We start from the raw sequence: 25,800 nt of genomic DNA, 5'->3' as shown, positions 1-25,800 counted from the left end.
ATTGGTATACCTAACCCTGAATTGTACCCACATCTTTAAAATTAAAAATTAAAAAAAAAAGAAAAGAAAAAAAGGAGATGAACTGGTCTCAGAAGACATTGAAATGAATCTCAGGACAGCACCAAGGCACAATGGAGTAAAGTCTATGTTTCAGCGAAAGCTGAGCACTGAGGAATTTATATTAGTTCTCTTTAGAAAAGCTTCATTCAGTACACTGACAGCCATTCATGCATTTATATCTTAAAAAATTCTAAGTGATTTTAAGTAAGAAAATAGACAATACCCCCAGCCCTCCTGGTATATATGCAATTCTTTAAGATTTATCTGTGGGCAGTGTGCACAAAAAACAGAAGCGAGGAAGAGACTGGAGATGGGAGTGCAGTTCGGGAGGATTCCTGTGGGCACAGGTGGGTTATTTGTCATCTGGTCTGGAGAGATTAGTGGCATCGGGAATGAAATACAATAGGCCGAAGAAAGGCAAAGTTCAAAGGAAATGGAAAACAGACAGATAAATAACAAATGGCAGTTCGGAAAACAGAAATTCCTCCAGTGTGAGGTGCTCAGCCCTCTGCTTTGGAGGGAAATTTAAGGCTACTTACTGCTCGGGAGTCTGTGAGGGGCGGCCAGACATGAAGCTGCGACACTCCTCGGGTGCAGAGGACACCTGGCTTTTATCCACAACGCTTCCCGCCTCAGACCTATGCAAATAGTGCATTCCTCCAATCACAACAGAGCAGGACACCAACTCTTGATACTTTGTGCACATTCTAAAGCACAACTCTCTTACAGTCAGTGGAGCTTGCAAACTTTATGTCACCATGAGTCTATAATGTATGGAATTTATACTCTACCATTTAAGCCATGACTTAGCCACCTTATTCCTTAACAGTGCCATCCTAATTGCAAACGGAGTCATGAACTGACCATTAGGAGTTTCTTGTAATCTTTGTAAATGGCATTTAGCGTATACTAAGCATAAAACAAGCATGAGTTTACTCGAAGGAAAAACTACTGATCAACAACTTGTCTTCTGCCAAATTTAGAATATAACTTACTGAACAGGATGATATGGTATCAGTCATTGCTTTTCCTCTCTAGATAAAAATGTAAATTATATATAGACGAGATTAAAATACAGATAACATTTTACCATATAATTAAGACCTATGAAGTCAAGCTCAAGTACACGAAGCATGGGAATAACTAAGCTCTGATTCATACAGAGGCAGCATTTATTTGTTTTCTAAGCTCTAGCTGGACCACACCAGTGTTATGACTTCTACCCGAAAGTTTTATCATTCCTACGCTGAAGTCATACCATGCCAGGAACCACGTGGATAGTACCACAGAAGATAGTATTCTACTGACAGAAGGCAAACGCTAATATTTAGGGAGCTCAAGTTTCCAACCTTTTACTGCCTGGAGGCTTAGATTCCTGTTCATTCTCCTCCACCTTTTTCCCTGGTGCTACCTTCTCGGCACTGTCAAGCAAAGCACTGAGAGCCACTCTCCTGAAGACATTCCCATGAGCCTCTTTGATAAATTGGACCAGCTGACGAATATCACAATACAGTCCCTGTTGGGAGGCAAGAAAGAAGTTTGGGGAAAGAAAAATATCTGGGCCGTTAAACAGTTTTCGCAGGAAGAGAGGAAGAAAGTAATTCCACAGGCTTAGATGAACACTGAAATAAAAGAAAGACAGTTTGCAATTGAAAATCGAGAGTGTACTCCCCCTACTCCCACTGCTCCTAAAGAAGAACGCCCCCAAAGCCCTTGCTGGCCATCCTTAGTATGAAAAAGGATGGTTATATGATTTATGTTCAGAAAGTGTGCTGCATCATTAGAAAGACAAAAATTTACATTTTTAACCATTGGATTCCCAAACTTTCATTTTCTCTCTTGTGATTTCTGAAGAGATGCCTGCAAAATAAAAAGAGCAGTGAGAACTCTGTTTAGACTAGAACGTGTAGTCCCTGTTCAGCTTCTCCAAATTTTTGTATCATTGTGACGCAATAGCTTGAGTCCTTTAGGCACGTCTAACAAAGTCTGATTTCTCAAGGGATGATGCATTTTGCTGGACAGACTTAACAAATTGTATGTACGTTGTAGCCCATTTAAACACGAACTTGACTATGAACTCAAGGCCGTGTACAGCTATTTAAAAAAATATATTGGTGAGTCAATGTTTAAAAATCCATGCAAGACATTTTTTTTTTTTTTGAGAAAGAAGGTTTGCATCCAGTATTTTCTCCTTTCTTGTCCCTCTTTAAGAGAACAGTTACTGTATTCTTTGCTGCAGGAAAAGTCCATAGCAAGGCAGAATGCACAAGCCTAAGGAATGTTTACCTTGACAGCTTTCGTTTTCAAACCCAAGAGCCCTGGGACAATCATGCCCATGATCTTTAGGGGAGTAGGAGGAAGGGCCCTTGGGAAAAACAGGCAGAGTGCCCTTTGGGTTTCATGGGCAGCAGGGCCCTGTGCCCTTCACTCTGCTCTTTGGATAGATTTTTGCATCCAGTCATAACATCTAACAGACTGGTAGAATAGAGAAATGCTCCTTTGCCTCCCAAGGAGACCTGGGTTTATCTATTCATGTCAGATTTGTCAGCCTTAACCCATATTTTAGTATCCCAAACCACAATCTCTTTGGTAGCAATTAAGCACTAACCTTTTTCAGCCTGGTTCTCCCCCATGCTACTTGTGATTTCGGTGGTTTAATTAAGTCTTTTATGAAGTGTAGCTAAACGATTATAGGGCTCCATAAGAGAAAAGAGCACCAATTTCAGTGGCATATTTGCATTACTTTTTGAAGTAAATAGGGTTTCAAACATTTCTTAATATTATATGAGCCAACAAACTGTGCTCTACCTTTAGAAGGGCTCAAAATGTCTTGCAACTATTTTACCAAACACAGCATAACCTTTGAGATGGAAGTGGAAATCCATTTGCAGATAGGATAATTAGTAACAAGGAGGAGAAGTGCTGTCAAGGCTTCACAGTGGTTTCCTGGTGACATTGGGGAAAGTAGATATTTTAACTTTCAAGTGTACACTTTTAGATTTCAACTTCTCTTCCTCATGGCCATGACATGAGAACTCTTCTCAGAGCAGACACTGAGAACTCCTGTGGGAAGAAGGGAAGAGTTTCTCACCAGATTCTCAGGGCTGTGCAGCTCATGTGTGGTTGAAGCGCAGCGTGTGATGAGGGATTTAAACATGGCACTGACGATAATGCCTTCCACATTTTGGGCTGTGGATTTGTTGTCCACTGTGGTGAAGTTATTTCCAAACCCAGCCTTGTCTGGAATGCAAAGGTACCCATTAAAGACAATGCCTCCTTTAAGCTACACAATTGAAATGAGTAGAACATATTTGGCACCCAGGAATGAGTGAAGGGCTACGTGAAATACAGAAACAGAGATTTAAAGATGCCACTGGTTTAATCATCTCTGTGCAGACTTGGAAATAGATGAATCATACTCACCTTCAGAGTCTCACTATGATAGAACTAGCTGCATTTGTGGAATGTTTCAAGGCAAAGAAAAGAGAACCAACTGTTAATGTTAAGGAAGACTTTTAGAGGCTGTGTGCAGTGGCTCACGTCTATAATTCCAGCACTTTGGGAGGCCGAGGTGAGAAGATTGCCTGAGCCCACGGGTCCGAGACCAGCCTGAGCAACTTGGCGAGACCTCATCTTTACAATAAACCAAAAATTTAGCTGGGCATGATAGCATTTGCCTGTAGTTCCAGCTCCTTGGAAGGCTGAGGCGGAAGGGTCACCTGACCCCAGCAGCTCGAGGCTGCAGTGGCTATGAGTGTGCCAGTGCACTCCAACCTGGATGACGGAGTAAGACTCCAACTCCAAAAAAAAAAGGAAAGACTTTTAGGCTTAGAGTAGTTTTTAAATAGGTGATCACTTTTTAAAAAAATGGTCTACTAAATGACACCTCAATAGAGAAAAAGTTCATTTGATTCCGTCTTGGTGGTGGTAAAGAACGCTGGCTTCTCAGTGAAGTTGTCCCGTCTGTCAGAGCTGGAGCGATGGATGGTCAATGAGCAGGGCAGGGAGAAGGGAGAGGCAGGGGAAGCCCTGCAGGAAAACTTACACAGGCACTGGGCAAAAGTGGAGTCCTGCCAAGAATTGCCGAGTACTCCCAGAAGCCATCTGGGCATGTGGAGAGGGAAACCTCCAGCCTCCCCCAATGCCACCACCTTCTAATTTATCACAAGTGGCATGCCAGTGAACAGAGGCTGCCAACTTCCACAGCATTTGATGCTGGTATTTCACATACCAGTAGATCTTTTGTAGGGGACACACAGCTGTCCTGCACACACAGGCACGTACACATGCACGTGTATTTATCTTTTCCTCTAAATTCTGTCTTCACAGATTTCTTATGCTCCTGAAGCGCTACCTGCTTCACCGCATCAGGATTTCTCCTAGAACTCGGGTGCAGCTCTACTTACTGTCAGTGACTGGCTCCATACAAAATCCAAGCAAAGCATGCAAGAAGTCCACTACATTATTAAGAGAGTCTTTGTTCACATAATCCCTCATGGTTTGTCGAAACTGCATCTTATCTAGCTTGTATAGCTTAGTGAGGCAGTTCTGGGCCTGCAATGAAGGGAGAAAAGTGAAAAAGTCACAAGTACCAGCTTAAGCTACGGACACCGGTAGCCTGAGATAGAAACCTTCAGAAGGCAAGGGCTTCTACCCACCCGCTGCTGGCTGGTGCCAGCCAAGCCCGCTCGCCCCTTTAGTCTGGGGAGGACGTGAGCAGAGACAGACTGAGCTGTCTGAGGGAGTTTACATTAAGAAGAGCTGCTCCCCAGAAAAAACCCCAAGCTAAGATCTAAGGCTGGCCCCAGGAAGAGTTCCATATTTTCACCAAGATCAAGATTTTGAGATCTTAATGAAAAAGATTCGAAGTGTGAAATTTAGGCAGGTGAGAGAATTGGTCATCCATGTTAAGAAACCCTCAAAGGTTTTGTGCAGTGGAAAGAAGCAGGCCACTACATCTGAATAAAAGAGATAAAGGAAAAGTTCATACAATGGAATGAAATGGGGAAATGGCAGAAGTCTCTGGGTTGCGGTAAAAGGGCTGAGGATCAAGAAAGGAGGGGTGACTGGGTGATGGCGACCCCAGTTGTGGATGAAGAAATTTGGACAACCAGGCATAGGCATGGAGGTCAGATTAGGGAAGGAAATCTCTGAGAGCCGGAATCTTATTGGTGTTCTTAATGGTGACCCAGAAGAAAATTTACATTTATCACCGTTTTTTACCAAGCAAGGCCCAAGGAAACATTCTTGGAAATTTTGAGAGAGAAAAAAAAAAAGACGATAAAAGGCTGAAACTTGGAATTAGAATATGCTTCTTGGCATGGCCTTGTGATTACTATAATCTCTCTATCTGTATCACAAAGTCAAATGGATTGACTTTTTTCATTCTTCCTTTATTATGTCTTAGAAAAACTTATTTATTTATTGTAAAGATGTGGGGAGAAGAATTTAAATTAGGTATCTTTGTTCCCAGAGAGTTTACTAGTTGCCAGATCTTGAGCAAGCTCATTTTTTTCTTACAAAACAAGTGCTGCTTGCTAGAAAATGAATTTTCCAACGTACTTAGCTAAAATCTGTTTTGCATAAAGAAGAATTTAATTATCATTCCATAAAGAATTTATGAAGAACTTCACTGTAATATTTACAAAGCAATTTAAAAATCTGAGTTGGGAAGCCCTGAAGTACACATTATTCTGTGTTCTCTTTAAAATACACCAAAAAAGGCATATTTTCAAATCTCTTTAGAGGATATTAAAATGTCTGTATGATCTGTATAAGTTCAATGGGAAGATTAAGCAAGCATAAGAATATCAAACTTATATATTTAAATTCTGAATGAATAGCCTGAAGAGATGTAAAACTGTTAAGGAATGAATTCCTTTTCAATAATTGGTGACTACCAGCAAATGATTAGACTAATACTCTAAGAAGCATTGAGGGATTATATGATAAAATTGCTAGGTATTTGATGAGTGTCATTACAGTAGCCTTCTGTTTTTTGGGAAAAAAATGGTAGAGAGAAACTGATGGGTAAAGGTGAGAGAAATATTCTTAACATCTTAAAAGTGAAGTAACTTCTAAAATTCCACTTGGAACAGGTATTTCTCAGGGAAAAATTCCCAAATCTCTTGGACAATGCTCTTGCTGACTATGAATAAGCAAATATAATATCTATAATAAGCACTGAACAGAACTACACGAAAATAGAGGAATTGCCTCATAAGGCAAGTTGAAAAGGCAAGTAGGAAACTGGCTGAACATCTTCAGAGGAAGTATTGGGGAGTACTCTTGGGGAGAAAAGCACAATGAACTAAGCAATAACTAACAATAGCTTTCAGCCAGCTTGGTGGCTCAGCCTGTAATCCCGCGATTTGGGAGGCTGAGGTGAATGGATTGCCTAAGCCCGCGGGTTTGAGACCCACCTGGGCAACTTGGCCAGACCGCATATCTACAAAAAATCAAAAAAAATTAGCCGGGCGTGGTAGCGTGTGCCTGTAGTTCCAGCTCCTTGGATGGCTGAGGCGAAAGGATCGCTGAGCCCAGCAGGTCGAGGCTGCGGTGGCCGGGAGCGGCCACTGCACTCCAGTCTGGGCGACAGAGTGAGACTCCAACTCAAAAAACAAAACAACAAAACAAAACAAAAATAGCTTTCAAGTGGCTTCTGATCCAATTAGTTCTGCTTTCTGTGATTTCAGAAAGACAGGTTTGGGTTGTCAGAGTCAGTTCATGCCTTCAACTAAAACAAGACACTTTTTATTATGTTTTAGTGTTTCATTTCATGGAATTGGTCTTCTGTAGGGCGAGTGATGTAGTTTTTTTGTCTTGGAAGGCATTCATACAGGGGGTAATCCTCCAAAAAAACTGGAATTATTTTTTGGAGGGCAGGTCCCTCACAGTACACTCAGAATTTGCTCCTCCAGATCAAACGATCAATCAAGGTTTTTACCTGAGAGTTTTGAGAAGGTTGTGCCACCATGTGTGAAGAAACATCCTGAGTTGTAGAAAACAGGTGATGGGTTCTTTCACCACGACGACGCCTCTGCCTACACCGTGCTGAGTGTTCAGCTGTTTTTGACCAAAAACAGCATGACCTCTAGACCCCACCCTCCCTGTTCACCCAGTCTTGCTCTAAGCACCTTTCTTGGTTTGTTTGTTTTCCTGGCTGAAAAGAAAAATGTTTCCTCAAAGGGAAATGTCTTGCTGATGTGGAAGAGGTGAAACCAAAAAAAAAAAAAAAAAATCGGCAGAAGCACTAAAAGACACATTGACAAGTTCATAACTGTTTCGAGCATCTCAATAGATGCATTCCATCAAATGGAGAGTACTTTGAAGGTGACTGAAGTTTAAATATGTAAGAACAAATATTCAATTTTTAAATAAATAAATTCCGATTCTGGGGTCCCCTCAGACCGTCAAAGAATTAAAAATCAAAGATAAAAAATCATATATACATGTGCAAAGATGGGTCAATGCCAGCTTTCTACAGCCATATTAGTGATCAATTTCAAATGTTTGGCTTCAAAAGCTAGATCTTGGTCAAAATGTTCAAGTTTCAAAATTTAGAAATTAATTACTGTGATTACAGCCCCCATACACACACAATAAACTAAAGTAATTAAACATAATAGCATATAAAAGAAGCAAACAGAAAAGAATGGATATATGGATAGACAGACGATGGGCAACACATTGAGCAAGAAACTCAGCATGCGAATACTGTGTGAACCTTTTACCACAAAACCTAATACCAAGGGAAAATGGGCAGGCATTAGATTTGACATGCTCTTAAAACTCTGCCAAGATATGCCAAAGCATTTCTAGGACTCAAGTTTGCATCAACCTTTTATTATTTTTAAGAGAATATTTTCTTATGATTTCAGTTCAAATATACGTATGAGGCACCCATCTCAGCTTAGACTTACTGTAAAGATGGGTTATTGTTAAAATTGGAAGGGAAAAGTAGCATTCAGGGGAAGTAATAAAAAGGAGCTGGCATCCGACCACGTCCCATTACAGAATTATGCTTGGCAAGTCCAAGTGCAGAGTTTTAAGTTTCACACAGTTTAAAGGGACATGATCTCAAATATTCAGAGTCAAGGTTCATTCTCAAAGAAAGCAGCCAGAAAATGACTGGCTACTTTTATAGTCCTGTTTTGTCCCAATAAGGGCCATTTTCCATATCGAAGTAAGCACAACAAACCAAGTCCTAAACTTTGACTCCCTTCTGTGATTTAAAATATGGTTCTACGGTACCTAGGCAGAGGATTCAAAAGTCATTTGTCACAGGCTATCAGAAGAAGATTGTTAAAGGTATTAATCTGTGCAAAATTATTTCAAGTGCAATTCACACATTCTGATTTTATACCCTTTTACCAGTTGGGAGTTGGTCTGCCCTAGGCAGGGGGCAGAAGGGTTTTCCCAATTAAGCTTTCCTAAGCCAATCCTGGATTTTAGATGTCTTGAGATATGGGAATCTCCACACCCCAAGACAGCATTAGTCATCTTTATGAAATACAATATTTTTCAGGGAACACTGACCCTCATTGTCAAAGGACTCATTCTTAAACAGGAAGCAACAAGAAAAAGAGGAAATGGAATCTACTTTAATTCTCTTACATTCTCTCGGAATACCTGGTGTCTCAGACGATCTCCAGAGAGCCCTCGGTGTCCTTCTCCACAACCATAGGCACACCCCAAAGACTTCACTATTTTGATGAGCATGGTTAGAGCAAGCCTATGGTTGCTTACAGGTGTACTTTCATCCTAGTACCCACAAACAAGAAAGGAAGTCTGTTTACTTTGCCACAGAGGTCATTTTGTTACTGAGATTCTGCTGTATGATCCAATCAAGTTGACATGTTTTACAGTGAGCATCAGCAATTTGGAAAATAAAGTTGTCGAGGGCTCCACAAACATGCTCAACTTTCTAAATTCTAGTGTGTGATTTGAAAGAAAGAAAGAAAAAAATCTATGCATTTTGAACACCCTCTGGTGCTAGAGAATATAAATATAGATCTGTTTATTAGAAGATATGCTTTTATATCCTTGACTGACTGTCAGAATAACTTTCCAAAGACAGCCAGTTGGGACTATCAGTGATGAAAGCAAATAGGTTTTCTGAGAAACTACCTTTATCCTCAGGTTTTTGATAATACCACCAGGCAAGGACTACTGCTAAATTTCTGGAACTGATCAAATTCTGAACCTTTCTGACATTTTTTAGGGCTACTGAAAGTTGTATACTCTCACTGTATTGTAGTACACATGCACACACAAAATGAGACTATACAGAACTTTATTCAGCTTGATTCTCCTCTTGAGACTAAATAGGAAGTCCTTGTGAGATGAATTATGAGAATTGATACCATCAGATGTTCACTTTTGTCCCATTTAATCCTTATTGTTAGCGAAGAACATGACTTCCAAAAAAGGAACTCCCTTGAATTATTTCCAAAGAAGCATAAGGAGGCCGTTGCTAAGGAATGATGCGGAGCCCAGTGTGGGAGAGCCATTTTCTTTGGGAAGCCACAACTTGCCTCCGTCCTAGCTGCATTCTGCCCAGTTTATGGTTCACACCATAAACCTGGGATTCCAACTCCCAGTCCTTCACTGCAGATGCTAAATAAATCTGTTAACTAATCTCTTTGCATTTTAGCTTCCTCATCTGTGAATTAAGGATCCCAAGAGCTGCCCTTCCTCCTCCAAAGGTTTACTCTGCAGAGCAAATGGAATAACGGATAAAGATTGCTCTGAAAATTGCAAGGAATGTTTCCATAGTCACATGATCAGACTGACACAAAAATGCTAGAAACAGACACAGAGAAATGAAATGTGGGTAAAAAGTGTAAAAAGGATAGTAGGTTATTATCATGTGACTTAATGTGGTAGGGTTGACTCTCTCCTCCCTCACACTATCTAATTCATCCTCCTTTTCTTGTCTCTAAGTTCTTGTAGTGGATGTAGTGCCGTACTCCAGAGATTCACCCATTAGCACCAAAGCATCCATCCTCTGAGCTGTTGGAAGTGTTGATAGCTGACAGCTCTCAGTTCAGTGCCTCTCTAGGCTTGCCTCCAGCCACAGACTGTCTTGCCCACTATTATGCTCTCTTCCTGGAAGTGGTCTACCTCCAATGACTGGTCAGGACCATAAATGGGGCAAGGAGTGTTCAAAAGGTCACTTGGGTACTACTGTGAAAAGCCCAGCTCCAGAGCTCCCTGTGTCATGAGCTTCGGTCTCTGTTGCAACTACATGTCAGTTCAATGTGTTCCTCTGCCTCAGCCTGCTGCTTTTATGCCTCATAAAGGTTGATCCTGAGAGGACATCTCAGTACATCTGCACAGATAGCTTCATGTCTGAGTCTGTTTCTGGGGAAATCTACTTAAGACAGCTCAGAAGATTGCAAATAGAAGACTCAAACTTATCAAGACTCAAACATTAGGGGAGAAGAAAGTCAACCCTACCACATTAAGACACACGGTAACAATCTCACAGTATCCCTTATTCTGAATATATACTTATCAAATATCCTTTATTTAAAATGCTTGAACCAAAAGTGTTTTGGATTTCAGACTTTGGAATATAAGCACATACATGAGATCTCAGGGACAGAGTCCAAGCCTAAACACAAAATTTGTTTATGCTCATATAGACCTTATGTGCAGACTGAAAGTAATTTTATACAATATTTTAATAATTCTGTGTATGAAACAAAGTTTTGACTGCATTTTGACTTCTACTTGTTACATGAGGTCAGATAAGGAATTTTCCTTTTGTGGTGATATGTTGGTGCTCAAGAAAGTTTCAGATTTGGGGAGCATTTTGAATTTCAGATTTTTTTATTAGAAATGCTCAACTTCTTTGCATGCATGTGTGTGTGTGTGTGTGTGTGTGTGTGTGTGTGTGTGTGTATGCCATGTGTGTACACACTATTTTTCATTTTTTAATTTAAAAATTAAATTTTTTAAATTAAAAAAATTTAGTTTGAGTTCAGATCTTAGCTCCAATATTTACTATTACTAACTGTATAACCTTGGGCAAGCTACTTAACCAATCTGTGACCTACAAGATGAGAATCATAATAATACCTTCTCACAGAGTTGTGAGAATCAAATGAGTCAAATCATGAAAGTTACAAAATAATAGCAAAACAAATGCTTATTATTATTTTTAAGTGTGGGGCACTGCTATTTTCAGGGGCGCTTTCTGAAAATTATAAAAGGCACCATTTTGGGTTGATAAATTAGAAGAAGGCGAGCCCCTTGGGTAGATGCAGGCATTGTATGGTCCAAGGAAGAGTGTTTGGACTGGATTTCAGTCCTCACTGGTTCCCTTAATGAAGGGCCTCTGTGTAGTGTACGGATCACAGAGCCATATGGTACATCAGAAAGATCTCTCTGAGCAAGAGTTTATTTGGAAAATGGCTTACATACATTTTTAAGATTCTCCAGCTCTGAAAAAGCTCTTTGTAAATACCTACAGGCTTTTATTTCTTTAGACCTTCACATGTCCTTGGGATTTAGGTAGCTCTCATAAGAGATATTCAGAAAGATGTATCCAGTTATAGGCAAAAAAAAAAAAATCACAGATATTAAGTAACATTCTAAGCTCTCAGTATAAATATAGAAATGGAAATTAGATCTTCCTTTTTGTCTTAATCAATTCCTATGCTTCTGTTATTACTAAGTTGCAAAGTTAGGTAAACTCTCCAATTCCGCTGAAAAGAACAGATTGGTTTCGGGCAGAACACACCCGTGTGAATCATAAACACAAGGCACTTGACCCACCATCAGGTTTTATTTTATAAATTCTTTGTACTAAAAAGAATGTTATTTTGAGAACTAACTACAAAACATTTATATCTTGGTTGCTGCTTTGGAGACCACACAATCTGACTTTAAAAAGTCCCATACTGATCAAAAGTTGTAACTTTGGTCAAAATAACATTTATGACATCAAGTTATAGTATCTAAGATAATATTTGAATTTTTTCAATAGTCAACAGATTTGTAGGTTTTCAATAAACATTAAATAAAAATACTACTTGAGGAAAATTTTAGAACTAAAGGAAAAACTGGAAGAAAAAAAAAACACTAATGGCCTCGCACAATGGTTCACAACTATAATCCCAGCAATTTGGGAGACCAAGGTGAGAGGATTGCCAGAGCCCATGAGTTTGAGATCGGCCTGGGCAACTTGGTGAGACCTCATCTCTACAATAAATCAGAAAATTAGCTGGGTATGATGGCACATGCCTGTTGTTCAAGCTACTTGGAAGGCTGAGGCAGAAGGATTGCCTGAGCCCAGCAGGTCAAGCCTGCGGTGGCCGTGAGTGTGCCACTGCACTCCAGCCTAGGCAACAGAGTGAGACTCCAACTTAAAAAAAAAAAAAATACACCAATAATGAACTTCAGAGACCTTTAGCATACATAAGAAAATCCTCATTGCTTTTTGTGGAATATTTAAACTTTACTGATAAAAATTTATCAATATTTCATAATTTTCTTTTATTTTTTATTTCTAAATTGCATTGAATATTATAATGGACACAATACTATCTATAATCTCTTTAGATGACCAGACAATAGGTGGTGAATTGATAGGTGAAGAATGGAAGTTCATTAAGAATCCCACCAGTTTTGCTGTATTTGTAAATTTGGTCTTTATGACTTGTATTTGTTTGCTAATTTCTACATTGCTGTAAACCAAATGATTCCTTAGACCTTAGGATCCATGATCAAATCTCTTGCGATGTATACCATTATTTAGATAATTTTCATCTATGGCGAGATCTGAAGATCTTTGGATTGTCCTTATATTGTGATATATGAGACGCTAAGACATTGAGAAACTTAAGCACCGATAGATTATTTTAGAATTGCAAAATATATGATTAAGGCAGGAGAAGAAAATCCTAAAGAAAAGGTTTGAGAACCCAATAATATTGGGGCAAGAGTATTTGGATCAGAATCTATGAATATTGGAAGACAGGAATAAATAAACACAGATGATAAACATTAAATATGCATCAAATGAAAAATTGTAAAAGAGGAAGGAGTACTGTAACACTCAGATGTAAAAATCTGACACCTTCTAAGAAAAAATGGACAATTTATAGTATATATAATATACATATAGATGGTAGAACTCTGCACAATGTAATCTTACATGTGTAAACGCTCGACATGATGTTTCTTATAGAGATTCAAATCTCTTCTTAATTTCAGTTTTTCATATAGTTTGCCAGCTAAAACCCCAAGTGGAAATTAGTGTAAGTTATGAGAATTTAAGCTATGGCAATTTTTATTTAAATTAAATTAAAGAAGAAAATCAATTCTTAATGTTAAGTGCAGAGATCATAAAACAGATGTTGACAAAGCAGAGGAAATTTCATTTAGGAACAATTCACAATAGGAAGGCTAAAACCTTTTGTATGAAACACATCAAGACACAAAAGGACTAAAGTTTAGAGAGTTCTTCACATTCCAAACCAACACCAAGTAAAACAACCACCTAATGAAACAAAATTTTTCTATTGCTCTCTCCCTAGCTGTGATTGAAGTTGACTGTCAAAAAAGTATTACCTAAATCAAGAGAAAGAACTTTCTAATGAGGACAAATTATACTGCCTGTTATAGACTGTATATTTGTGTACTCCCAAAATGTATACGCTGACATCCTAACCCCTCAGTCTGATGGTATTTGGAGACAGATTTTTGGGAAATAACTAGGACTAAATGAAGTTATTATGATGGTGGGGCCCTGGTCCAATGGGATTAAGCCCACAAAAGAAGGGAAGCAAAGAAAGCTCTCTCTCTCTCTTTCTCTCTCTCTCTCTTCCCCCTACCCGTGTGTGTGTGTGTGTGTGTGTGTGTGTGTGTGTGTGTGTGTGTATTCACAGGAAGAGGTCATGCGAGCACACAGCAAAATCACAGTCACCCACAAGCTACAAGAAGAGACCTCAGAATAAAATCAAACCTTCCAACACCTTGACCGTGCACGTCTCACCCTCTAGAACAGTGAGAAATAAATTTCTCTTGTTTAAGTCACTCAGTCTATGGTATTTTGCTATGGTAGCCTGAGCAGACTGAGACACCACTCAGGTCAGAACGGTGTGCCTGAAACATTCTGCAGAAACAACATGACTAGAGTCTAAGCTCTACCACTGCTTGGATGGCAGTGGCTTTTGGATTTAGAACACAGATTGATCTGTTTCTACTAAGGCTTGCTGAGAATCTAACAGAGCAATTTCTACACTTGGCAATTTCTTGGTGCTGCTCCAGCGTCAGTAAATCCCCAGCAAGGGAGCACCGGGAAGAAGTTAGGAGCACCATTTCGCAGGGACACAGAAGGTGTTTCAGTCATACCTTCTCTTGGTTCTTCTCATTCTTCTCGTAAGGGCCTCCTCCACCTCCTCCTCCACCTCCTCCTCCATCTCCCCCTCCTCCTTCTTCTCCTCCACCATCTCCAGCTCCACTAACCGCAGAGCCCCCGAATCCACAGGTGGAACTTCCAGATACTCCTTTGAACTGGAAAGTCCCCTCACTTGGTCTTTTTTCCAAAGTCTCATTTTCCTTGTTTTCACACTTCTTTCTATTCTTTTCCACACAGGGTACCACACCCAGTTGAAGCAGGCATTCCACAATGCTTAGTGCCACATCGCAGATGCGGGAGCTGATGTCATGGTTAAGGACAAGATAGACAGCCTTCAGAACGACCTGGGTTGGGGGGGACGATAGACAGAAGATAATTAAGATGCCTGCCTTTCCTCTTCCTAAATACATTTGGTTATTCTGGCTTATGCTGTTTAATCCATTTCCTTGGGCCACTCTATGTATTTGGGTATGAACAATCCAGACAGTTTTCAAATTTTCCTAAGTTGCATTAGAACCTTGTGTATGTGCTCAATATAGAGTATACATCACACAAAGAATAAAAAATATTCATGTGTATTATTTCTTTTTTTCTTTTTTTGAGTTGGAGTCTCACTCTGTCGCCCAGGCTGGAGTGCAGTGGCCGCTCCCGGCCACCGCTGCCTCAACCTGCTGGGCTCCGGAGATCCTTCCGCCTCAGCCTTCCAAGTAGCTGGAACTACAGGCATGCGCTACCATGGCCGGGTGATTTTTGATTTATTGTAGAGATGAGGGCTCGCCAAGTTGCCCAGGCGGGTCTTGAACCCGCGGGCTCAGGCAATTCACTCACTTCAGCCTCCCAAAGGCGCAGGGTTACAGGCTGAGCCACCGAGCCCGGCTCATGTGTATTATTTCACTTAAGTCTTTCAAATCCTCCATGACATAGATAGCTAATGTGCATACTAAAGGACAGTGAGTTAATGAGAGTAATTATTTGCCCAAATGGAAACTTGTTCAACCAAGTTTTTAAATTAAAGTGCTCTAATCCTTTTTCATTTGCTATCAACAATAGATAAAAGAACAATGATTTCCTTTTGCTCCTAATAAAGGAACATTTTCTCATTCACAATTGTATCATTATTTACACTTCAATATTAAGTGCAAAATATTTGCATGTTTAAATTATGTCCTCTTTTTGATTTTGATATTTTAAATCATTTTCTAAACCAGGTTTCCTAATGTGCAATAAACATTTTGTGAGATATAATTGTAAGGTATAACAACCCTTATATTTGCTAATAACTATACTCAAGATAGGCACTTTAGAACACAAGCTTAAAACTTTTCAGAACTTCTGTTAATTTTTTTCTAGCTATGCAGGGGGTTTGTAGTCCTGTTGCTTATATTACAAAAGAAAATAGGCAAGGAAATGTTTACTCTCATTCCAGAAAAAAGGGACACAGCAAACACATACACAAATGTATATTTATATATGTACGTGTATTCAGGATTCACTAATGTCTTTGGATTAAAAAATATTCTGAGATCAGATCAAATCAAATGCAATGCTTGAAAAAAAGGAAAAGGTGCATCTATGATGGTTGGCACATTTGTGCAATTTTTTTGTGCGGGTAGCTTTTTCATTTTAAGCTTCAACATTTCTAAGATTCTAAATGCCCAATTTCTAAGACTCTAAATGCCTCTCAACACTGTAAAAATTACACTAAAGGGTCAATATCTTTCCAGCTTTAGTAAGAAAATTCTTGCTTCTTACAGAAAGATCAAGCATTCCATTTTTGTGGACAAAGTTATTGGTCCCATCAATATGTTCTGTGTCCTCCAGGTAGCTGTAGTTTATGCAGGAGTCTGTGAGACTTCGAGGCAGGTTTGCACAGGCCAGGGGTTCGTGTGGCATCTCTGGGATAGGCACCTGGTTGCAGAGCTTCCTCATATGCTCACTGAAAAAGTCTGCGTAGCCTACATTGAAAGACGCCAACGTGGTATTGAAGGTCGCAACTGTAATCGTAGAGATCTGGGATCGCACTAATCAAATGAAAGCAATATCTTAGTTTTCCTATATTCATCTGCAACATCCATTAGACAGTTACGCCATTATTTAAATCACAATCACAAGCTTTTGTAGATGTTTGACTTACAGTCTCAATGCTAACTGGCTTCCTTAAGGCAGCAGTTAGAATTTCACTTTCATCTAACAGTGACTGAATTTAATTGGTCCTAATAGGTGACTTTCACCCACTGTTAGATGACAGCCCATATTTTTATAATATTTGTTTTCATTCAGTGTATTAAGGGACAAGAAGCAAAAAAAAAAAAAATTTCCCTTTGGTTAAAAGGAATGGAACATAAATCAGTGGTGGTAACTAATAGATGTCATTGAATACTTGAAATACAGTTCAGGGCAGAGAGGTATTAAATGTATGCGTCTATGAGTAAAGAAGAAAAATAATCAATTATTCTGTTATACAGAACGAGAATCTATCTTGGATTCCACCCAAAGACACATGTTTGCTCCATATAAAATACATAAAGCACTTTCTAAAATAGAAGCTGTCAGAAAAAAAAAAATCAGAAGCCTTGGAAGGCATAGATGTTTCTCCCAGTGAAAGTGTACAAGCCCCACAGAGGGCTGTCGTAGGGGACTCGAGATGTCCTTCCAGGTCTCTCGTAGCCCTGTGGGTCCATGACCTTTGGAAGATAAACACAAATGGCTTCTCCTTGCTCTCCCTCTGAGAGTTTTGGTGTCCACAGCATGGTGCCAAACAGCTTTTGCTCCTAAAGATGGGCTATGAACGGCCAGTGAGTCAATGACCAATATAATATGAGAATATACGTTTTCAAAACACTAAGGGAGCAGATTACAATGAAAATGGAACACGGTGTAAGAGCAAGAAACGAAAAACAGGAAACGAGATCTGAACTCCTGCCCTCAGGTCTCACCTCCTACCCACCTTCCTTGACGGTGTTTTCTCCGTGGCTGTTGGAGGGGTCTGGCAGGTCGCTCATTAGGGTGTGGTGGGAGTGGGAGTGCCGGGCGCTAAGACTCTCCATCTCAGTGGCTGCATCTGAGCTGCCCCGCCGGGTCAGTTTCCCTGGAACAAACAAGAGCATCCAACAAGAGGGTTTCAAAATATGAAAGGTCCTCTGCCGAGATTTTTGTCTTTCTCAAGGACAGCAGTCAGAATGAGGGGCCATTAGAAAGAGCACGAGACACAGCCAAAATAGCAAGAATTGAACTTGCCTTGGGGATATTCAGGGGCAGAATGATTGATGCAGTTGCCTGTGATAAGGTCAGCCCCAATCTAAGCCAAATGTCAGAAACCATCTGGTGTGGCCCAGCTAGCTGTCAGCTCCCGAGTTTAAACTAGCCTTCTTAATATGCCATCCGGAAGGGAAAAAAATATATTTTCCTTTGCTTTGCTGCGGCCTTTTTTTTTTTTTAACATCAGAGTTAAACAAAAGATTCACAATGAAAGTTAATGCACAAAGCCTTCTAAGATCGTGTTTCTACATCTAGAGTATTCTAAGAAATAGGACTGTTACCTTTCTAATTATGCAGAATTCTTGTATAATTAATTCAATGATCTGCACTTTTTTTTTTTTTTGGCTGTGAAGACACAGCATGATTTTGGTACTGCAAGGGGGGAGCCTACATTTGGGTTCGAATGTTGGCTGAACTGTTCAAGAAAGATTCAGGTTGCCTGTGAGTCCTCGATTCAGTCCTAAAACGGTCACTCAAGCCTTGCTCTACTCTGGGAGTCCTTTGCAGTCACTTAAAATGGTGATTTGCCAGCCTCCTTTTTACTTTTCTAATTATGCAGAATTCGTGTATAATTAATTCAATGATCTGCTTTTTTTTTTTTTTGGCTGCGAAGACAACAGTATGATATTAGTACTGGGGAACCTGCATTTGGGTTCCAAATTCTGGCTGAACTGTTCAAGAAAGATTCAGATTGTTCAGGAGTCCTCGATCCAGTCCTAAAACGGTCACTCAAGCCTTTGCTCTACTCTGGAAGGTCTTTGCAGTCACCTAAAATGGTGGTTTGCCAGCCTCCTTTTTCAAGGCTTCGCCTGTCTTCTCCAAGCCCAGAGAAACTCCCGAAGGAGAATGTGCTGCGGGTGGGAGACACATCCAGGTGGTCCTCGTGAAGGAGGAAAGGCACTCCCATTCTCCGCGGCCTCCTCTTCCCCGTGTGATGGAACGGAATGGAGCCTTTCCTCTCTCGGTCATCTTTGCGGCTCTTGAACTATGGTGACAAGACATGTACGGTTAGGCACAAGGCAAATGTGCAGCTACAGTTTTTTTCCCCCCAAGGGGCTCCATGATCTGCAGTAAAATTCAGAAAATGCTGCAGGTAGAGGAGACTCAGAATGTCACTCAATATCATCAAATTGAAATGGGAGAAGTATCCACCATGCTAAAAGAGTGGAAGCAACTAAGCAAAAGGTCACACATTCCATGAGTCTTTCTGTTGGATTGGGTTACACTGGTGGCTCTCAAAGCGTGGTCCCTGGACCAGCAGCATCAGCATCACTTGGGCACTTGTTAGAAATGCAAACTCTCAGACAAACTGTATCAGACCCTAAGAAGGCAAGGCCAGCAACGTGGGGTTTATTTGTTTGTTTGCCTTTGTTTTTAATTGAGTCGGAGTCTCACTTCATTTCCCAGGCTGGAGTGCAGTGGCACACTCACGGCCACCCCAGCGTTGCCCTACTGGACTCGGGTGATCCTTCTGCCTCAGCCTTCCAAGTAGCTGGAACTACAGGCACATGCTACCTCACCCAGCTAGTTTTTTTTAATTCATTGTAGAGACGAGGGCTTGCCAAGTTTCCCAGGCTGGTCTCGAACCGTGAACTCAAACAATTCTCTCACCTCAGCCTCCTAAAGTGCTGGGATGACAGGTTTGAGCCACTGTGCCTGGCCCAATGTTTGTTTTAACAAGCTCCATAGGTGATTCTGATGCACAGTAAAATTTGCAAGCCACCAGACAAGTTAATGATATGTTCTCTGTTCTTCAATGACAAAATTAAACTAACAATTTTGAAAAAGAGAATCAAAACCACTACTATATATTAGTCTACACATATTATTTTCTATTTGATTATTTCCATATACTTATCAAAAAGATAGGTAGGATGATGGAGTTAGAAGAGCATGAACAGCCAGGCGTGGTGGCTCAAGCCTGTCATTCCAGCACTTTAGGAGCCTGAGGCTAGTGGATGCCTGAGCCCGTGGGATTGAGACCAGCCTGGGCAACTTGGTAAGGCCTCATCTCTACAAGAAATAAAAAAATTAACCGGGCATGGTGGTGCACGCCTGTAGTTGCGGCTACTTGGAGGACTGAGGTGGAAGGATTGCCAGAGCCCAGCAGATCAACACTGGGGTGACTGTGAGTGTGCCACTGCACTCCAGCCTGGGTAATGGAGTGAGACTCTGAATCAAAAAAATAAAATAAAAAATAAGCCAGGCGTGGTAGCGCACGCCCGTAGTTCCAGCTACTTGGAAGGCTGAGGTGGAAGGATCACCGGAGCCCAGCAGGCCGACGCTGTGGTGAAACTGTGAGCATGCCACTGCACTCCAGCCTGGCGCCACAGTGAGACTCCAACTCAAAAAAAAAAAAAAAAAAAAAAAAAAGACAAGCATAAACTATTTAGCTAGATTTACCTTTAAGTTTGGGCTCAAACTTTGGCAGACCACCTAAAGTTTCCAAACTACCTAAGTTTCCATTTCTTATCTGCAAAATGGGCAGAATAAGGACCTCACTGCATTACATGAGAACTAGCTACATAAAGCACTTGATTAAATGAGTTGAGCCACACACGCGTAAATTACCGTTATTGCTACCATACCTACCTCCGCCACCACACTATGTCAAGTGCTTTGCGCACAATATGAGGGTCGAGCTTCATAGCAACCCTGTGGAACATCTAGAACAGGAAACACTCAGACACACAGAGGAACCCGCACAGGGTCATGCTGCAAGACCAGCGTTACGGCCAGGAGCTGACTTCTGGGCTTCAGGGTACTTTCCCACCCCACCCCATATTGCTGTATGAACAGAAACACCTCCTGACCCACTGACATCTCAAAATTACCAGAGTATCGAAGAGTATAAGCAGCTTTGCTCACCTTCTTAAAAATGTTCATGCCCAGGTCTGAAGAAAGATCCGGGACTGCAGACCTACGCAGATTGGTCAGCGAAACCTTGGAAAAGGCCTCGGGGCTGAGAGATTTTTCCTCCTCGTTACACTTCATGGTGAGATCCTTAATAAAGGTAAACGATAATCAGACTTAAGACTTGATATCCACATATGGTTCTTATTGAGATGTCACATTTTAAATAGGGATATGCCTGTTGTTTTGCTATCTATGAAGTATTCGATTTGCATATCTGGATTTTTAGACTCCATATTCTGCTAATGAGAAGATGTATTTCATATTAATTCTAACCTGTGCTTGGAGTTTCTAGCAGTGAGGCCATGCTGCCCCAGATCTAGAATGCTGAGAAAGTAGGAAGATGAATATCTTTTTTTCAATTATTAAAAAGAGTGTTTTTCCATTTATGGATTCAGCAGGAGATCTGCTTTGGACAGAATATCCAGTACTAAAACAGAGCATATTTATTTTCACTCTGATATGGCTCATATTTATTTTCAGAATATGCAGAACAATTTTTCAGACCCAGCCAATTCACATTTAAACACAAACAACCGGAACATACTACAAGTCACATTTTCCTCTACATTTTCAACACATGGTATTGATGAGAAAGAGGGAAAGAACAAGAGTTTAAACTGATATTAGGACATTCATTTCTCAAAAAGCAATTTTCATGGGGATGTCAACACATCAATACTCATTCAGCTCAGTTCTCAAAAAAAAAAAATAGCAAGACTATGAGAATGCAGTATTTGTAATGATGACATTGGAAACCTGGAAAATTGTGAGTAATGCAAAAAGGGTTACATTATGTACAGTAAAATGCTAGTATCACACATTTTATGATGTTGGTAATCAACAGATTAAAGGTCAGAACTCTCTATTAATAGTACTTTGATTATCCAGGAGGCCCAATCTTCCACTCTTCTGGATAAACAGAAGCTTTTACTAAATTAGCATGGCAAGAGGTACACTTCTTCAAATAGTAAATTAAGTGCTAAAGAGTAGTAAAGAGTCTATCAGTGAAAACAGAAAGGACGACAGCAAAAGAGTAACCCACCAACCAATAGTCAGCACTGGAGTACGTAAGAGCTGCACATACAGAGAAAAACAGATAATCTGTTACGACCAAAGTTGTTGATTCAAATGACAACGGACTGAGTTTCTCTTACTTGGGTTTTGTGAGTGTTCACTAGTGAGGGAGCGGCCGCCACCATAGAGCTACTCCTGGGTCTGGGCAGAAGAGGAATATCTGGCTCTGGAGGTTTTTCTGGCTTCTCTTCTAGCATGTGTCTCAGTCTTTGCAGATAGTACATCAGAGACCACTGAGTGCCTTCCTCAGACCAATGGGGCTGAAGTAGGCAGCGGAGAACAGCAATGTCAAAGTAGGTGGCATAGCGGGACCTTTGGCATGGAGGTATCACAGGAGAGGACCTGCACCCAACGGCAGAAAGAAAGCGATCACATGGGCAGTCAAGGCTTCCAAGGGGCTTATCGCTCTACTTTTCTCATTCATTCATTTATTCATTCACTTGTTCTTGTCTGGTTTACCCTACTATCCTCTTAGCTGGTCTCGCTCATTCTCTTTCACCAAACATTTCCCGAAAGTAGAGAAGTGGAAGGTTTTGAAGAATGCATAGGAATTAGCCAGGCAAAGTTGAGGGTAGGGTAGGGAGGTGGATTGGCATTTCAATCACAGGGAAGAATGCCTCCAAAGATATGAATTTTTAACCATCCTGAGTTTGAGTGGGAGATCATAAATAATTGGTATAATTAGTGAGTAGTTTAGGTGGGGGACAATGAGAGTGAGAGTTACAGAAATAGATGAGGTTCAGATCATAATGCCTCTTTGACATTAAATCAGATTTGACTTTTACTCCAATAAAAATAGGAATGATATTTGTCTTGCCTACTTCATTGTGCTATTTTAATTTTAATTGCGAAGATACTGTGTAAAAATACTCAGGAAGTTGCAAAATGCTAAACATACAAAAAATGAAGAAAATAAAATAATTTTGAAAATTCTACAGTTACATGTCTTTGTAAGGTAGCAAAACTGATTTTTATAAAATCTAAGTTTCTGTAATTCTATTATTCAATTTAAAACACACGAGAGGGGATGATACCAAGATGATGTTGAGGGCAGTTGGAGTGCATGAGTCTCTGCAAAAATGAGTGGGCACAGAGACGAATAAGCATGCAAGTGTGTTGGCAAATTGGCTGAGTGGGAATGCAGAAACAAGCAGCCTGAGCTCTTCTGCGGAGGCAGCTGCCCCACCCAGCTAGTTGGATCCCAGTGCACTCCATGGCCCAGACACAGGCACCATCTCTGCAACCAGGAGAAAGTAGGGAAAAACACCCACTGCTGGTGCTGCCTGCCACCACAGCCTTCGGCACCAGATCAGACATTGGCAGAAGGGACTGTAGAGAAAATACACCAGAGATACTAGCCACCACCGAGTCCCAGTGGAAGAAAAGATACAGAGATATCCCTCCCGCATTTGTCCTGATAACTGGGGGAAGACAGGCTCTGGTCTGCCCCCATGAGCAATGGAGCTACTCCCGGAGACTGAGGAGTGAATTCAGCACCTCTCTGAGACTGATAACTGCTAACCCAAAGAGGATAACCCAGGTGCAGTATCCCCAGAGGGACGGGCCCACTGAGGAGACCCAGGTGCCCTATCCCCCTAACTGAAACATTTGCTGGTCTATGGCTGCAACTGAAGACAAGGAACCCAGCCCACAGTGGATGAGTGGCAGTGAGTTTTAAGTGACCCAGCTCCCTTTCCCCAACAATTTGCCAGGTAAATGATACAGGTAGGAAGCGACCTGATTGGCACATGCGGAGAGGGCTAAACACAACTGGATCAGTTGGGGGTGGTTCACAGGCTACCCTAACTGACTACATGGTGAGCAGGCGGGCAGATTTAGAGGATGGAACTCTCTCCAGTCTGCCGCCAACCAAGAGCAGTGGTGTTTGGGTCACGCCTACAACGAACCTGAAGTTTCAGAAACTGCCACAAGAGGGCTTGCAAGGATTACAAGAGTTTGTTGGGTTTTTTTTGGTTTTTTGTTTTTCCTTTTCCCCCTGCTCTTTCTATATAGTTTGTAGGGGATGTGTATTTCATTTTGTTTTATTCCTTCTCCTTCTTCTTTTTTCACATAAGGTATATATGAGTGTGAAACTCTCATATTGTCAGTTTTAGTTTTTTGCTTTCTCTTTTTTGCTAGTTTGTTTGTCTATCCATTGATTTGTTTTCCTTCTCTTCTTCATTCTCTTCATCGTCCTTTCTTCTTTCTTCTCTCCTTCTTAATTCCTTTCCTTTTCCTTATGTTCTTGTGTACCCAGGAGAGACACGTATGTTCCCACTGTGAGGGGGTGGGAAGTGGGTCTCCGGGAATCCAGACCTCAATCAGTAAGCATTGTATCTGCAAGCAGCTTTTGAATCTTAACACCCCCCAACACACCTTATTCTAATCTCAAAGTTGCAAAAGGACACCACAGCTCTCCACCCCCAACTTGGTTTCAAAATCAAAAAAATCCAGAGGTTTTATCAAAGGAAGAATAAGAGGCTGAGCAAAAAGAAGTAAAAACTACCCTCCCCACTGAGCAACGGAAGTAAAGAGAAAAGAAAAATCCATCATAAATGAAGAGAAATCAATGAAAAAACACAGGTACCCCACAAAGTCCAAAAAGGGTAGTGTGTGAGAATACAGACTTCAGAACTCAAATAGTGAAGAGCACAGAGACCACAAATCCAGAGATCAAGGAATGGTTGGAAAAGATGAATAAGAACCAAGAAAGGCAAGATGAAAATATGAAATAATTACTTACTGAGATGCAAGCTATAAAGAATACAGTAAATGAAATAAATAATAATCTGACAAGCATGAAAAGTAGAATTAACCAGGCAGAATAAAGAATCTCAGAGCTTGAAGACCAAAATATGGAATGAGCCCAATCTGGTAAAAACATAGAAAAGAAGCTTAAAAAGACAGAACAAAGCCTTCCAGAGATGTGTGATTATATTAAGAGCCCAAACTTATGCCTGATAAGTATCCCTGAAGCAGAAAAGGAAAAAGAAAGCAGCCTGGAACATTCCATGAGGTCATCCACAAAAACTACCCATATCTGATCAGAGATGTGACTGAAATAGGAGATAGCTAGAGAAAGGCTAGGCAGACAGACAGGTGAGTCCTCTGGTAACAATGCAGTGAACTCCTGGCAGGCCTGCCAGGCTCAGTGTTGGTAAACAACCTCCCTGCAAGCCTCTCAAGCTAAAACTTAAGTGCTCCCAGCTGGGATTGAAAAACAACCAATCAGCTTGCCATTAAGTCCCTACCTTAATACTGACCAACCAGAACAGCTAGAGCTCACAGCTAGTGCTAGCCAATCGGCTTGAACTTAGGACTATAGGAGCACCAGGTTTTCAGTCCCATTTGGGTAACCCCTTTGGGTCCCCTCTCACTGTGGGAGCTTCTCTGTCCTCTCAATAAATCCTGCTTTCTCACTTTCCGACTGTCGGCATCCCCCATTCTTGCTGGACATGAGACAAGAACCTCAACTCTGAAGAGCTGTGACCTGAGACAAGAACCTCAACCCTGAAGAGTTGCAGAAGATCATTGGAGCTGGCTGAACCAGGAATGCTGCCAGAAGAAGGCAAAACTCCGAAGCTGAAACACCTCAGGAACTAGGCTTGCCGGCGCACCATACCATCAACACTCTCAGAGCTTGGCTTGCCAGCCCATTAGACCTGACACTTCTGGGGTTAGGCTTACCAGCCCCTTGATGACCCTTTCTGGGGTTTGGCTGGCTGACTCATTGAACTGACACTCTTGAAGCCCAGGCTGACCTGAAAAATCTGCATCATGACCATTCAAACACAAGACATTCAGAGAACCCATGCAAAGCATCAAATGAGAAGACCAGCTCCTAAACACATAGTAATTCACTTATACAACAACATAGGCATAAAAGAAAAAATACTAAAGGCAGAAAGAGAGAAAGGTCAGACTACCTAATGGAGAAGACCAATTAGAATAGCCACAGACTTATCTATAGAAAATACATAGGCTAGAAGAGACTGGAGTCCAATCTTCAAAGTTCTCAAAGATAAACAATTCCAATCAAGAATTTCCTACCCAACTAAGCTAAGCTTCATCAGTGATGGAGAATTGTAATCCTTCTCAGACATTCAATCCTAAGAGTTTAT

At 40.9% G+C, this 25,800-nt stretch overlaps 1 protein-coding gene across 1 annotated transcript in view; it reads right to left on the bottom strand.

Annotated features, from left to right (window-relative positions):
* Positions 1–1,356: 1,356 nt before the first annotated feature.
* The window catches only part of LOC103250029 (protein unc-80 homolog), a 58,272-nt gene continuing 33,828 nt past the window's right edge, over positions 1,357–25,800 (bottom strand). Inside the window, exons 8-17 of the mRNA XM_021707818.1 lie at positions 21,760–22,021; positions 20,558–20,692; positions 18,458–18,674; positions 17,379–17,519; positions 16,184–16,452; positions 14,425–14,775; positions 8,692–8,823; positions 4,467–4,614; positions 3,152–3,300; positions 1,357–1,576 (exon numbers count right to left, since the gene is read on the bottom strand). Coding sequence (XP_021563493.1) covers positions 1,397–1,576; positions 3,152–3,300; positions 4,467–4,614; positions 8,692–8,823; positions 14,425–14,775; positions 16,184–16,452; positions 17,379–17,519; positions 18,458–18,674; positions 20,558–20,692; positions 21,760–22,021 — 1,984 coding nt within the window. The 3' untranslated portion in view covers positions 1,357–1,396. The remainder of the gene's footprint in view (positions 1,577–3,151; positions 3,301–4,466; positions 4,615–8,691; positions 8,824–14,424; positions 14,776–16,183; positions 16,453–17,378; positions 17,520–18,457; positions 18,675–20,557; positions 20,693–21,759; positions 22,022–25,800) is intronic.

The sequence above is a fragment of the Carlito syrichta genome, unplaced genomic scaffold, assembly GCF_000164805.1.
Source record: "Carlito syrichta isolate Samal-C Ts95f unplaced genomic scaffold, Tarsius_syrichta-2.0.1 Scaffold126439, whole genome shotgun sequence".
Lineage (NCBI taxonomy): Eukaryota > Metazoa > Chordata > Mammalia > Primates > Tarsiidae > Carlito > Carlito syrichta.
This window is presented reverse-complemented; position numbering and strand designations above follow the sequence as displayed.